Raw genomic sequence first — 14,581 nt, 5'->3', positions numbered from 1 at the left:
CCGGATTCGCTACCACTGCCAGGCCCTCTTGTCTGTGCCGTCCAGGTTCTCAAGGTGCTCAAGAAGGTGGCACAGAGTGTGGCTAGCGAGGAGGCAGGCATGGAGTGACCAGTGTCCCTTGCCTCCTGTGCCAATATAGGGGCTTATTTCCCTGGCTTTGTTCAGTTTGGTAACAATGGAGTGTAATTTGCATTGGCACTGAAAATGGAATTTGCAATTGCCAGATCCATTATTTCCTAAGGTTCTTAATTTTTAATGAATGAACCTGCTCTATGAAAAAAAAAATGTGAACCAGCTACAATCACCTATGAATGACAAAATGTTACTCATCTGAGCACTTTCCTGCAAGGAGACTTCAGATCTGACTAATTCGTCTCTGGCACTCTCCCACTGATGAAAGGCACTGGTGGAGCTCTCTCTCTCTCTCTCTCTCTCTCTCTCTCTCTCTCTCTCAATGGGCTCAATGGGAAGTGACGCCTATTAGAAGCAGTGAAGAGAGAAAAATACTCATGCTTTCTGTTTGGGCTTTTTCAAACTTTTGTTGAGAATAATAAGACACAAGGCCATGATGCTCAAATGCCTTCGGGGTACATACTTGTCACCCAGAAGGTCCCTTCCACATGCAGAGTCCCAGGTCCTGTCCCCAGAAGGACAAAGCTAAGGAATGAGCCTGAAAGTGGATGCAAAAGATTAACAGGGCTCTCCTAGGGTAGCACCGCAATTAGACGCTAAGAAACTCTGGCTTCCCTTTGGTTTTCTAACCCTTAATAAAGAAAATGGAAACGAATTCACAAAAGAGGTGCTTAAAATAAGTAAACACAGTCAACATTTCTGGTAACCAGAGAAACAGAACCCATCCAGCGTGGGCTGGGGTTGGAGTTCAGCTGCTAGAGTGCCTGCAGATAGTGCTCAGGACGCCTTGCAATCATCCAAGCACTGCGTGGCAGTGGCAGGGCAGGTTCCCCTCCAAAACCTGACATGGCAGCAACCCTCTGTAATCCCAGCACTGGAACGGGAGGACGGAAGATCAGAAATTCAAGACCTTTCTTGGCAACTAAGTAGTGACTTTAAAAGATCCCAAACCACTCTGATGCGGATGCTAATAGTGGGCGTGGCTGAGGGGGGTGTGGCTTGGAGGAAGCTGAGGAGACAGGGGTGCTAGATATAAAGGCAGGGGCTTAATGGAAGCGTTCAATGCTTTCTGTTCCATTGTGCTGTGAGCCTAAAATAGCTAAAAAACAAAATAAAAATAAAAAATCTTAAGGGCCACGCTTTATCACTTGATTTGCTACAGTGGAGACTGAACACAGAGCCTTATGTACTATACTTACCTATACACCCAGCCCAAAATCTGCTTTAAAAAAAATAGGCCAGGCAGTGGTGGCACATGGCTTTAACCCAGTATTTAGGAGGTAGAGGTAACGTGAGTTCAGGGCCAGCCTGGTCTACAAATTGAGTTCCAGGATAGACTGTTACACAAAGAAACCCTGTCTCAAAAACAACAACCGAAAGAAAGAAAGAAAGAAAGAAAGAAAGAAAGAAAGAAAGAGAAAGAAGAAAGAGAAAAGAAAAACCATTACTTATTATGGCTCATTGGTAAAGTGCTTTCCAGGCAAGAAAAATAACCCTGGCTGGGTCCCCAACACCATGTCACAGCCAGGCGTGTCCACACAAGCTGTGATCCCAGCCCTGGGGAGGCAAAGACAGGAGGATCCGTGGAGCTCGAGATTCAGGGTGAGACCATGTCTCACAACTATGATAGAGATGGGTAACATGAATTCTAATTGTTCTTAATAATATAAAACCCAGAGTCAGATACAGGGGTTAATGCTGAAAGATTGGAGAAGCAGAGCAGTCAAAAACTAGAGAGTTCTTAACTCTACCAACACCTGGACCAAAGGGGGTGACCCTGTCTCTATGAATCCTATCTCTATCTCTACTGTTGCTGTCTCTTCAAAACCTCAGACTGCATCCATCTCTGTGAATCCTCAGACTGCATCTGAGCTCCTGTCTCCTCCTGCCTTATATTCCTCTCTCTGCCCAGCCATATCCCTTCCTGTTTCCCCCTACCTAGTGCTGGAATTAAAGGTGTGTGATCCCAAGGGCTGGGGGCACCTTTGTGTGATCTCTATTTCTCTCTTAGACAGTAGACAGAATCAATCATGTGTAGCCCAGGCTGGCCTTGAATTCAGAGATCTGTCTGCCTCTGCATCCCAAGTGCTGGAATTAAAGGTGTCACCACTTCCTGGCCTCTATGCTAACCAGTAGCTTAGCTCTGCACTCTGATCTTCAGGCAAGCTTTATTTGTTAAATCACAAACAAAATATCACTACAGAGATGGATTCAGAAAAAAAAAATCCATGTCAACCTCTGACTCTACATACACATGCATGAACATGTACACACATACATACGCTTATTTTTAATAAATTAAAAATGAAGTATTTTAATTATAATCCAAAAGTACAACAAAAAATCCAAGAGGTATGTTTGATGATGTAGTCAAAATTCCATATTGGTCAAAATTTTGACCAAGTAATTCTGTTTCTTAGAATTAATCTTAAAGTAAAAATGATAAAACTGCTGCATAAAGATGTTTTTACGCATGACATCCACAGCATCTGTTACAGACGTTGCATCTTTACGCAAACACGAGGCGATTCAAAAAGGGTATCTCCGAATTTGTTTATTTAGGGACCGCTCTCAGTATGTAGCCCTGGCTAGCTAGAACTCGCTATGTAGACCAGACTGGCCTCAATTCATACCAATCCACCTGCCTCTGTCTTCCAAGTGCTGGGATTAAAGGGATGCGCCACCATGCCTGGCTGTCATAGAGAATTTTAAGAACAAGGGGAAACTGGGCAGTGGTAGTCCATACCTTTAATTCCAGCACTCGGGAGGCAGAGGCAGGCAGATCTCTATGAATTCAAGGACAGCCTGCTCTGCAGAGTGAGTTCTAAGACAGCCAAGGCTACACAAAGAAACCCTGCCTCAAAAAAAAAAAAAAAGGATGTGTGTGTTGTGTAGAGTTAAATAGTGAACAAGAAGAAAGAGTATAAAATAAACACACAGGTTGGTTCCCGCTGTGAGCTAAGAACCTTGTAAAATAGGGCAATGTTAACATCTTCCTTATTATATCAGCAGATTCCCCTTGTATTTCCCACATTGTGTTTATAATCAGGGAAGAAAAGGATGCGGCTTTTCTTTTACAGCTTAGAGATGAAAAGGTACATTAACTTTTAGAGTTCTTATGCAGCTGAAGGAGGCACAGCATTAACAATGCTGTGAAGAATCCAGGGGAAACATCTGAGCTTTACACCATATTCACAAGACTAAACGTTTACGTGAAGACGGAGACCATTAGAGGGCTGTTGTTTAAAGAAATTCTTGAGCAAAACCGCAGAAGCCCAGTAATGTAAGAAAGGTGCCCTAATCTGCCATCTCGGAACTTTTAGTTTAAGTCGCTTTTGGCCTTTGGCAAAACATGAATTGTCCTTCGTTGTCAGTTTGAGAAGCTGTCTTTGGTCTGTGCAGATTATCAGATGTGCCCTTAGGAGACAGGGTTATAGCAGCAATGACTCCAGAGTGGCCAAGTATACGGCCAAGTCCTTCAGACAAAGACGTTTCCCACTCCAAGAGAGAAGAGGCCAGCCAACTTGATAGACACATGTCTTTTTCTCCCAAGACATGGGCAATCACTGAAGAAGCTCCCTTCCCCAAAGCTAGCACTGAGTATGGACTCTGTGGGAGTCGTCACGTAATAGCATTTATGCACACACGGAGACAGTCCAGGCCCTCAGAGTTGCTTAGGAACTGGCTGCAGAGAGGTCTCTACGAGTCTCTGTCTCCACCTCTTCCTAGACGGAAAGGGATTTAAAAATGAACACGCAGCAGAGAGAGGCCCCGCCACACGGAACCGCGCTTCATCAGGTGGGACCTCCCTGCCTGACTCTTCACCCAAGCAGAGGCTGAAGTTTTCCAGGTCCAGCTTGATATGTGGAATGGATTTTTCTGGTATTTAGTTCCACCTGGTGTTTAGTTTCATCACGGGCCCCTCAAAACCTCTCAAATCCCAAACGGAAGTCTCTCCCTCCAGCGTGCAGAAGGTTCTGTCATCCCTACCTTCAGAATAACTCCAAATCTACCCAATAGTCTCCACATCTGCAGCAGCTCCCGAAGCTGAACTGCTGCTGTTACAGCTCTACTTATCTGGGAGCTGCTGCCTGCCTCCTGCCTCCTAGGGAGATCAGACCTGAAGTCTGGACAAGCCAGGCAAGCATGCTACCTCTGAGCTCTGTGCCCAGGCCCTTCGCTTCTACTCTTGGTCCCGAACAACCTTTTTCTTTCAAGTAGCCAGCGCGTGTCCATCTGTAAGCTCTACCAGGGGAAAGTCCGTCTATTTGATTATCTACTAACGCATCCTCAGCACCATGAATATGAATGAATTGCTCTAGCATTTAAAAGTAATGAAGACAGGGCTGGAGAGATGGCTCAGTGGTTAAGAGCATTGCCTGCTCTTCCAAAGGTCCTGAGTTCAATTCCCAGCAACCACATGGTGGCTCACAACCATCTGTAAAGAGGTCTGGCACCCTCTTCTGGCCTTCACGCATACAGACAGAATATTGTATACATAATAAATAAATAAATATTTAAAAAAAAAAAAAAAAAAAAAAAAAAAAAAAAAAGTAATGAAGACAGGTGTGGTGGCACACAACTATAATCCTAGCTACTTAGGAGTTGGGGTGGAATTGTGAGTTCCAGACCAGCCTAGACTACATAACAAGACACTCAACTCAAAAAAAAAAAAAAAAAAAACCAAAACACTGCGATCCCCTACCCCCAACAACAACAACACCAAAAAACCTCTACATGATGGCTTTAAAAAAAATTGTGCGTATATATACATAATACACTGTGTATGTATCTGTCATGGTGAACTTATGAAGGTCAGAGGACAAGGTTCAGGCATGGGTTCTCTCTTTCTACCCTGTGGGTTCAAGGAACCAAACTCAGACCATCAAGTTGTATTAGTACCCTTATCCTCCAAGCCTCCTTAAAAGCCAAACCCAAACATCATATCCTGGCTTCAAGGCTTCTGAGTGGCCCCTTCCTTCACCTCACGGCCCTCCAGGCTGCTGGCTGGTCCTCAGTCTACCCCTTTCTGCCTCTGGCACAGGCCCCTGGGTCTCTCCTCCATTCCAGCCTGGCTGTCGTCTGCTGTTTTCAGTCCCAATGTAACCATCTTTTCTAAATAGCCCTATAGCTACTCTCCATCCCATTGTCTTATGCTCACCGATATAAGCTAGTGTTGCTATGGTTACTTAGCCTTCACCACCCACATGCTCACTGGAGTGTCGTGTGGGGCTAAGGGAGAACCTTCTATCTCTGGGTAAACATGCTAGCTCCTGCCACTCTAGCAGTTCCTGCCTTACCCTAAATCCACTACCACTGAATGTAGCTCCTAGCTGTATGGTTCAGGCCTGCTCTTCCAGGTGGAAGGCTCACAGATTGTCATAGTCTCTATGGTGATCAGGACCTCGAAGATGAACTCAGGCAAACTGAAATGTATAGGAGACAGGGGTTGGGATATAGATCAGTTGGTAGAGTGTTTGCCTAGTATAAAGTCCCAGGTTCAATCCCTACCATCATAGAAACAAAGTTTGGTGACACCTACCTGTAACACCAGTAATCTAAAGATGGCAATAGGAAGACTAAAAGTTCGAGATTATCCTTTGTTTCCTAGGGAGTTCAAGGCTACCCTGGGTTATATAAGGTGCTGTCTCAATATACATATTATTATGTATAATTATATATTATTACATATATATAGTTGGAAAAGGGAGATAGTTTGGTGAGTAAAAATGCTTGCCACCACGCCTGATGACCTATGTTTGATTCCCAAAACCTGCATGGTAGAAGGAAGGAACAGACTTCTGAAAGTTGTCCTCTGATCCCCACATATGTATATATAAACATAATAAAAATAAAATAAATGTAATAAAAAATTTAAAATACATATGACAACATAGAAACTATACGCTATTTTAAAAATTAATTTGTGCAACACTAAATGGACTCAACAGGTAATATTTATGCATATACTTGTACACATATATGTATGCGTGCACACACACTTATGGATATGTGACAGTAATAACTGAAGAAAAAGTCATGAAGTTAGACCGAGTGGGTGTGACATAGGAGGAGTTGGAGAAGGGAAAAGGTGCGGTGGAAATGATATGTAAATATAATACTCGTGTCTAAAATTCTCTAAAAATTATAAAATGCTAAAAAAAATTAATTAGTACTCAAAATGTAAAATGCTCTGTCAACGGGATGAACGGCTAATGAACACTCAGTCTTGTTTCTCTCCTCTTGGTGAGTCAAGTCTAATGGGCAGGGTAAAAGCAACATGAGTTTGGGAGCTGGAGAGAAGGCTTAGTGGTTAAGAGCAGCGGCCATTCTTCTAGGGGAGGGTTTTCTTCCCAGAACCCACATGGAGGCTCCCAACCATCTGGAACTCCAGTTACTTAGGATCTGATGCCCTCTTTTGGCCGCTGTGGGCACCAGGCATGGGATGCAGACATATATGCAGAAGAAACCAATAACAACAACATGCATCTGGAGGGCTGAGGACATAGGTCCGCGGCAGAACGCTTACCTCACATGTGCAAGGACCTAGGTCCAATCCTCGGGGTCCTCTACCTCCAATCTTTTGTGGGGGGGTGTGATAATCAATCCCCAAATCCCCCTAACAGGGATTAGACTAGAGCCAGCACACAAAACCGCAGGCTAGAATTCCCTTGTCAGGTAATACATGAAGCCCAGGAACCAAATCTCTCGCCCCACTGGTGCTGCTGGGTGCTCTTGCCTGTCACTCACACAACTCAGTAGCTCCCCTGCCTCCCCTCAGATCTGACATGTCAATAAAGTCCAACACCACACTCCAATACTCTGATTGCAAATCATTAAACTGTACAGTCTACTTTGCTGCATGTGGGCTTGACTGGGCTTTCCATACCCAGCTAAGTCAAAGTCAATGCCCCAAGCCGGCAGGACACCATGAAGTCTGAGCTTGTAGAAACCAAGATGCGGGTCCGTGGATTCGAACCAACCAGATAACAGATTCCATTGCATGGCTCCCCACAAGCCAAAAACAGAGCAAACGCCCTAAGGGGACTTGTGGGGGCATCCAAGCTGTTCCTCCCAGCCCTCAGACTGGCAGGGAAGAGTATATTTATCACCAAGAAGAGGCTCGCCAACAATGCACAGGACTTAGTTTCTGGGGAGTGAAAACGGCTCATGTTAAAGGCAGGGTGGAAAATCCAACCATGCAGAACTCACGCTTGACTATATTATAACTCTCCTGCATGAACAAGGATGCTGCTGATGATTTGTGGGAAGTTTCTGAGGAGTACGTAATTGATGACATGCTCCACATCACAGGGGGAATGCTAACGGGGAGACTGCGGGCGGGACACGCAGAAACAGGGGACTGTCTCGCTCCACGCTATCAAGTGCACACATTGTCCTGCTAGCCTAGAGGCTGCCATTTTATTTTTTATTATCTTTATTTGTGTAGGGGGGGGCATGCCACAGGGCTAGTGTGAAGGTCAGCGTACAACTGGTGGGAGTGGGTTCTCTCCTTCTACCGCGTGGGTCCCGGGGCTTGAACTTTGGTCCTCACACTTGGCGGTGAACACCTTTACCAAATGAGCCATGTGATGTGGAATTCACTCCTAGAACATGAGTGATAATGACAGGATTCTTTATTGAGCTCCTACCATACATAAACAGTTTAAGGGGACTGAAAACATGAAAGTTTACAATTTAGTTCTGGTTCTCTGAGGGTGACCTAGGCTAGTGGCGTGATGTCATCCTTCGTCCTTTCTCCTGCCTGTGATGGTGTTCAGAGCCGCAGGACAAAGATGTACAAAGACTTCTCCAGGCATGTTTACCAACACACAGAATGAACGTATCTCCATTTCCCCAGCTGCGCCGAGAGACTGGAGTGCGCTTCAGCTATTGGCACCGACTTTAGCCTCAGTTTTACATTATTAAAAAATGACCTACAGTCACAGTTCTTAACAAAACAATACCCAGTAAAAATTTTGAGTGAACTGGAAAGCAAATATAAAACATTAATAAAAAATAACAAAAAGCTAAGCAATTTACAGAAGAAACTCTGTAAGAATCTAGTCCTCCAACACAAATACACAAATAAAATGCCAAATATTGTACTTGAATACAATCTAAATATATTAATGTCTCTTCATTTTAAATATGCAACTATCATCTTTTAACCACTCTCATCTTCGGTGTAATAACTTTTTAAAAATATTTTTTTATTTGTGTTTTGTGTGTGCATGCGTGTGTGTGTGCACATACATACATGCAGGTACCCAGGATTTGGGTCATCCGATGTGGGTGCTGGAATCTGAACTCCTAGTCTCATGATTAAGCAGCAAGTGCTCTTAAGTACTGAGACCTCTTTCCAGCCACCCTACCCTCCCAATTTTATACTGCTGATAAGCAAAGAGTTTCTTTTAGGACTTTAAAGTTTGTATTCTCCGTCACACTTATCCTCCTAAAATGCATATGCTGAAACCATAGCCTCCAGTGTTAGGACGAGGTCTTTGGAATATAATTAGGTTATAGGGATGGGAAGCCTAATGGTGGGATCCCTAGCAAGGGCTTCACATATAGCACTGTGCTAATACAACACGCCAGCCGGGGATGTAGCCCAGCTGGTAAAGCTGGTCTCGCATACATGAAAACTTGAGCTTGTTCCCTAGCAATGCACACACTTGGCATGGTGAGGCACATCTGTTATCCCGGCACTCGGGAGGAGGATGCAGGAGGATCAGCAGCTCAACTCATCTTTGGCTAGATATCAAGTTTGAGACCGGCACGGTCTACATGATTCCTGACTTACAAAAAAAAAAAAAGAATAAATAATAAAAAGGAAAGAGCTTGCTTCTGCTCTCTCCCTTGATGGCGGGAAGCAGGGCTTTGGACCTTGAACCTCCTACTCTCTAGGATGGCAGGAAATAAATCTCTGCTATCTGACCACATAACCTGTGGTCATCTGTCATAGCAGCCCAAACCGGCTAATAGAGCCATGGTTTTCCTTTGAGGGAATTAGGCTAGAGTGCAGCAATCTGAATGTCTCATCAAGCGCCTTCATTTTAGATGTGTCTGGGCAGACACGCTTAGGTTAAAAATATATACAGATACATATAATTGGCATTCCACGGTGGAATCTTAAGTTTCTAAACGTCCTTGCCATTACTTCGGCATGATGCATAATTATTGCCAGTGACAGGAAAGTAAACATTCGGATACCCCAAGCAAATTTTCTGCCCAAATTAGATTTTATTCAGTTTTCCACCTCTACAACAGAAATCGTCTTTTCATTTGCAAAATTTGTATACTCTTAAAAATGCATGGAAATGAAAAAGAGTGTTTTCTAGCTGAGGCAAGAAACATCATTACATAAAATGTGTTTCAGAGAGTGTAGAAAAACAAAACTGTGATTTCAAATTCACTACACCATTAATTGTTCAAATTTCCAAGACAGGGTCTCATGTAGCCAAGGCCAACCTTTAACTTCCGATATAGTCAAGGGTCACCTAGAACTCCTGACTTTCCTGTCTCTACTTCTCAGGCCCTGGGATTATAGGTGCATACCACCGCACCCCGTTTCTGTTATGTTTGAGATCAAACCCCGGGCTTCACACATGCTAGGCTGGTTCTCTACCAACTGAGTTTCATGCTCAGCCCCTAGAACCCTGAGTTTAGAAAGCTACCTCTGAAATGTTACTTTCTGGATTGTGCAGTCAGCACTTGGGAGGTGGAGGCCAAAGGATCCCAAGTTCAAGGGCATTCTCAGCTACTAGCTACTTCAAGGTCAACCTGGACCATAAAAGACTACGTCTTCAATACAAATAGATAAATCCAGTTCAGGGTTCTAGAAGGGGCAAATGGAAAAGGGAAAGGAGTATATTGGAGAGTAGGGCTGTTCTTATTCTCAGCACCCCTGCGCATGGGCTACAGACTGTGGATCACTTTTATGGTCACGTGAAAAGGCGTTGAAGTTCCAGCAACCCCACAGCTGTCTTTGATCTAAACTGAGCATCGATTCATTTCCTAAGCTTTGTCCTGGGTTAGATAAGGGTGTCCCCTCCCAAATGGTATTGAAACTCAACCCTCATCGCAGCAGTGCTGGGAGGGGGGACTATTGAAAGGTAACTGGGTCACGAGGGACAGCACCTTCAAGAATAGATCCTGGATCTTTCTAAAAGGACCCGTGGAAACTGGGGGACAGCTTAGTCACTGAAGTATTTGTTTGAAACATGAGGACTTGCAGTTGATCCCCAGAACCCATATAAAAATAATCTGGGCACAGTAGTGAGTAGCTGTAATGCCAGTGCTGGGGAGATGGCAGCAGGAGGAGTCTGTGGGCTCACTGGACATCCTGCCACCTTGCTTGGGGAGATCTAGGTCAGTAAGAGACCCTGTCTGAAAGAAACAAAGAGGTGCAGAGCTTGAGGGAGTACAGGAATGACACGTGAGGCTGTCTTTGGGCCCCCACATGCATTCACACCCATCTCCACATAAACACATTACCACAAGTGCACACACATGTTAAATAAATTCCTATTCTTTAGAAATGAACCATTCTCCAGTATTCTATTCCAACATCACAAACGGGCACTGACAGCCTTCCCAAATTGCCTTCCAACACTGCTTGAACACGGGAAGATGAATAGGACAGGCTTTTACTTGAGGAGCTCACAGTCTGTTCTAGTCGGCGAATGTCTTACCTCATGCCACCCCATTTACCAAAGCTAACTCACAAAATCAAATATGAAAACTAAAAGTTTGGCAGAAAACACCAGAGAAAGCCTCTGCATCCTTGGGCTGGTAATCAAACAGTTATTAGGCCATACCACTAAAAGCATGAACCATAAAAGAGAAAAAAGCTAAGGCGGACTTCGCAGACATTAACAGGCGGGCTGTGCGAGCGGCTCAGTGGGGAAGAGGAGCAGCCGAGCAAAGCTTTGAGCGTGGTTCTCTGCTCCACAGTGCGTGGGGACCAGCCTGGGAAACGTGGGAGGTTGTCTGAAGTGCTTACATGGATTGCTTGATGCTAGGGTGACAGTAGAGTTCCTGTGAATTTGGGGAGGAGGCAATGGCAGTGTCCTAAAATGAGGGTGCACAATTTTATAAATTTACTAAAACTCATTTGATTGCATACTGGTCACTGGATTTTTTTGTGACATTTAAATTACACTTCAATAAAGCTATTTAAAAACACACACACACACACACACAAATCTAGGGTCTGGAAGATGTAATCCAGTTGGTAGCATGTTGACCTAGCATGCATGAAGCCCCGAGTCCAATCTGTATTACACAAACTGACAGTACACATCTGTAATGCCAGTACTCAGAAGGCAGAAGCTGAAGGTCAATCTGAAGACACTATCAACTCCAAGGCCAGCCTAGGCCCCATGAAATCTTGTCTCCAAACAAATAAACAAAAATACAAATCTGCCTAGGAAAGCATGATTGAAACACAGCACCCGACAGGAAACAAAGGTTTCCCCGTCTGGCCGCCCTTTTCCTCACGTGGCTGAGAATGACATGTGAAGGAAACTGACCTTTTGTGGAGCTGGAAACCCAGGCCATGCCTGGTGGGTCTTATGCTTTCCGAGCTAAATTGCATGTCCCCTGTGATTACTGAAAACTCGAAATAAACTTACAAATTCTAAGAAAGGCAATCCTGACCTCGCCAGAACAAATAAAAAGGAATGTGAGAAGCCATTCAAACACCTGAACTGCCTGAACAATACAACATGCACTGTGTAATCATTTCAGTCTAGAAACATCTCATCTGGAGCAGCCAGGGCTGGTCGGGTAACCTAGGAAATAACCATCTTCTAAGGCATGAAGGGGTTTACAGGAAAACTTTCTGTCTAGTTCTCCATCTCCACGGAGATGCAAACAAAACAAAATGATTTAATAATCAGCAAGGTAAATTTAGAATAAACACAAACAGCACTGACAGTAACTGCCATCAAATACCACATAACTTTAATGTAACTCGGATATTCCTGCAAGCAGTTTCCTTGGTGATCATTAAGACAAGACAAGACAGGGCAGGCGAGATGGCTCAGCAGGTAAAGGTGCTTGCTGCTAAGGCTGATGACTTGAGTTCGATCCCCAGGATTCACATGGTAGAAGGACAGAATTGACCCTTGAAAGTGCTCTCTGACCTATGTGCGTGTACCATAGTACATGAATACACACACACACACAAATAAAAAAAACAACTGTAATTTTTTAAAAATTAAAAAGAAGAGACAAAGCATTTTTTAAAGATTTATTTATTTTTATCTTATGTGTGTGAGTGTTTTACATGAATGACTGCTGTGTGTGCCTGTGTATCTGAGAAGACCAGAAGAGGGTACCAGATCCCCTGAAACTGGTTGTGAGCTGCCATGTGGGTGCTGGGAACCAAATCCAGGTCCTATGCAAGAGCATCAGGTAATCTTAACTGCTGAGTCTCCTCTCAGTCATGTGGAGTACATTCTTAATCCCAGAATTAGGAAACAGGAAGATCAGGAGTTCAAGGACACTGGTTGCACAGTGAGTCTGAAGTCAGGCTGCAAGTGGGACCCTACCCTAAAGTAAACCTAGGGCTGGGATGGATCTCAGTTGACGGAGTACTTTTCTAGTGTGTACAAAAGCCTAGTTTTGGTCTCCAGAATGCCATGAAGCTGTGCATGGTGACACACACCTACAATCCCAGCATTTAAGAGGGAGAAACAGGAGTATACAGTGTTTAAGGTAATCCTTGGCTACATAGAGCACAAGGCCAGCCTGGGCTACATAAGACACTGTTCTAGAAATATCTAGTAATAGACAAGGCAGATAGTTCAGATCTGGTGCCAAATGCCTGAAGTTCTAGCATTTGGGACGTGGGGGCAGGAGGACTGCTACGAGTTGCAAGTTCAAGGCCAGTCTGGGCTACACTGTGAGTGCTCGTCACAAAAGCAGAGAAGGGCTGGACGGATGATTCAGTTGGCAGAGCAAGGGCTACGCAAGCTGCTGAGCTGTTTGGATCCCCAGCACCCACGTAAGAACCCAGCATGGCGCTGTGTGTATGGCCGCAGAGCTGGAGGACAGACAGGCAGATTTCTGAGGCTTGCTGGCCAGCCAGCCTAGCCAAAAAGGCCAGTTCCAGGGGCAGTAAGAGATCCTGTCTCAAAAAATAAACTAGTGAGACAGTTCAATTGTCTATTTGGCACAACCTAGACTCACACAAGGAGAGACTCAGTGAGGGACTATCTACACTGGATTGGACTGTGGGTGTGCCTGTGTGTGGGTGTGTGTCTTGGCCTGTGGGGTGCCTTGTGGGGGTGTGTGTCTTGGCCTGTGGGGTGCCTTGTGGGGGTGGGTGTCTTGGCCTGTGGGGTGCCTGTGTGGGGGCGGGTGTCTTATGTTAATTGATGTGAGACGAGCCAATCCACCGTGGCTGGATGTGAAGTACTGGAGAAATCAAGCTAATGGGCAGGCAGACTGTACTCAAGAGTTCATTTCCCTTTGCTCTGAATGTGACGTGACTGGCTACTTGAAGTTCTTACCTCAACTTCCCCACAAGGATGGGCTGGAACCTGCAATTTTAAGCTAAAATGAACCCTTTGGTTGGGGCTGGAGAGATGGCTCAGCAGGTAAGAACACTGACTGCGTTTGTAGGTGATCTGAGTTCAAGTCCCAGCACTCACTTGGCAGCTCACAACTGTCTGTAACTCCAGTTCCAGAGGCTCCAACACCCTCACACAGACACACATGCAGACAAAACACAATGTACATATAATAAAAATAAATAAATGAATAAACGTTTTGTCTTCTGAGTTGCTTTCTGTTGGGTATTTTACACAGCAACAGAAATGAAACCAGAAGTGGAGAACGATAGAAGAAGATCACCAAAGTCAACCTCTGTTCATGCATGAGTGGGTGAGTACACCCACCCACCCCGCCCACCACCACACACCAAGCATGCACACATGACTGTTTGACAGTTGGGACTCAGACTTGGACAACCTGACATGGACCAGGTCTGGGGAGATGACCATGATCGCCGGCTTGCACACCCCTTACCTCGATATCCCGATTCAGTTGCTTCACGATAGCAGTTATATTCCTGATATGTTCTTCCAAGAACAGCCTGGCTAAGCGGTCCCCTCCCCCTTTGTTCTGCATCTTCTGCAAACTGCTGACGATGTCGTCTTTGATGCGGAAGGCATGCTCCACCAGGGCTGCCGTGGTTTTCTCATGACAGAGGATCCTGTCTTCCAGCTGCTCCACCAGGCTCACAGAAGAATAGGGTGCCATGGTCAGGGACTGGCTGTGTCGGGGCATGGTCCTCACTCGCCTGTGGAAGGGAACCACAGGATTACAAGTGGCTGGTGGGGAAATGGAAATCTTTCAAGCCCGACTTTAGACTCCCCAAAGAAAGAAATACAAATTGTCTCCATTAACAAATGAGATTCAAGGAAAAGTTTCTACACAA

General features: G+C 44.9%; 1 protein-coding gene across 3 annotated transcripts in view; it reads right to left on the bottom strand.

Moving 5' to 3' along the window:
- Positions 1-14,581, bottom strand: part of Fam81a (family with sequence similarity 81 member A) — a 54,375-nt gene that overhangs the window by 21,232 nt on the left and 18,562 nt on the right. For all 3 annotated transcript variants that reach the window (XM_041679599.1, XM_041679600.1, XM_041679598.1), the window contains exon 3: positions 14,170-14,443. In XM_041679599.1, the coding sequence (XP_041535533.1) occupies positions 14,170-14,443 (274 nt within the window). The remainder of the gene's footprint in view (positions 1-14,169; positions 14,444-14,581) is intronic.

The sequence above is a fragment of the Microtus oregoni genome, unplaced genomic scaffold (assembly GCF_018167655.1).
Source record: "Microtus oregoni isolate MIOR12 unplaced genomic scaffold, Mior012 000032F_ref0000030, whole genome shotgun sequence".
NCBI lineage: Eukaryota > Metazoa > Chordata > Mammalia > Rodentia > Cricetidae > Microtus > Microtus oregoni.
This window is presented reverse-complemented; position numbering and strand designations above follow the sequence as displayed.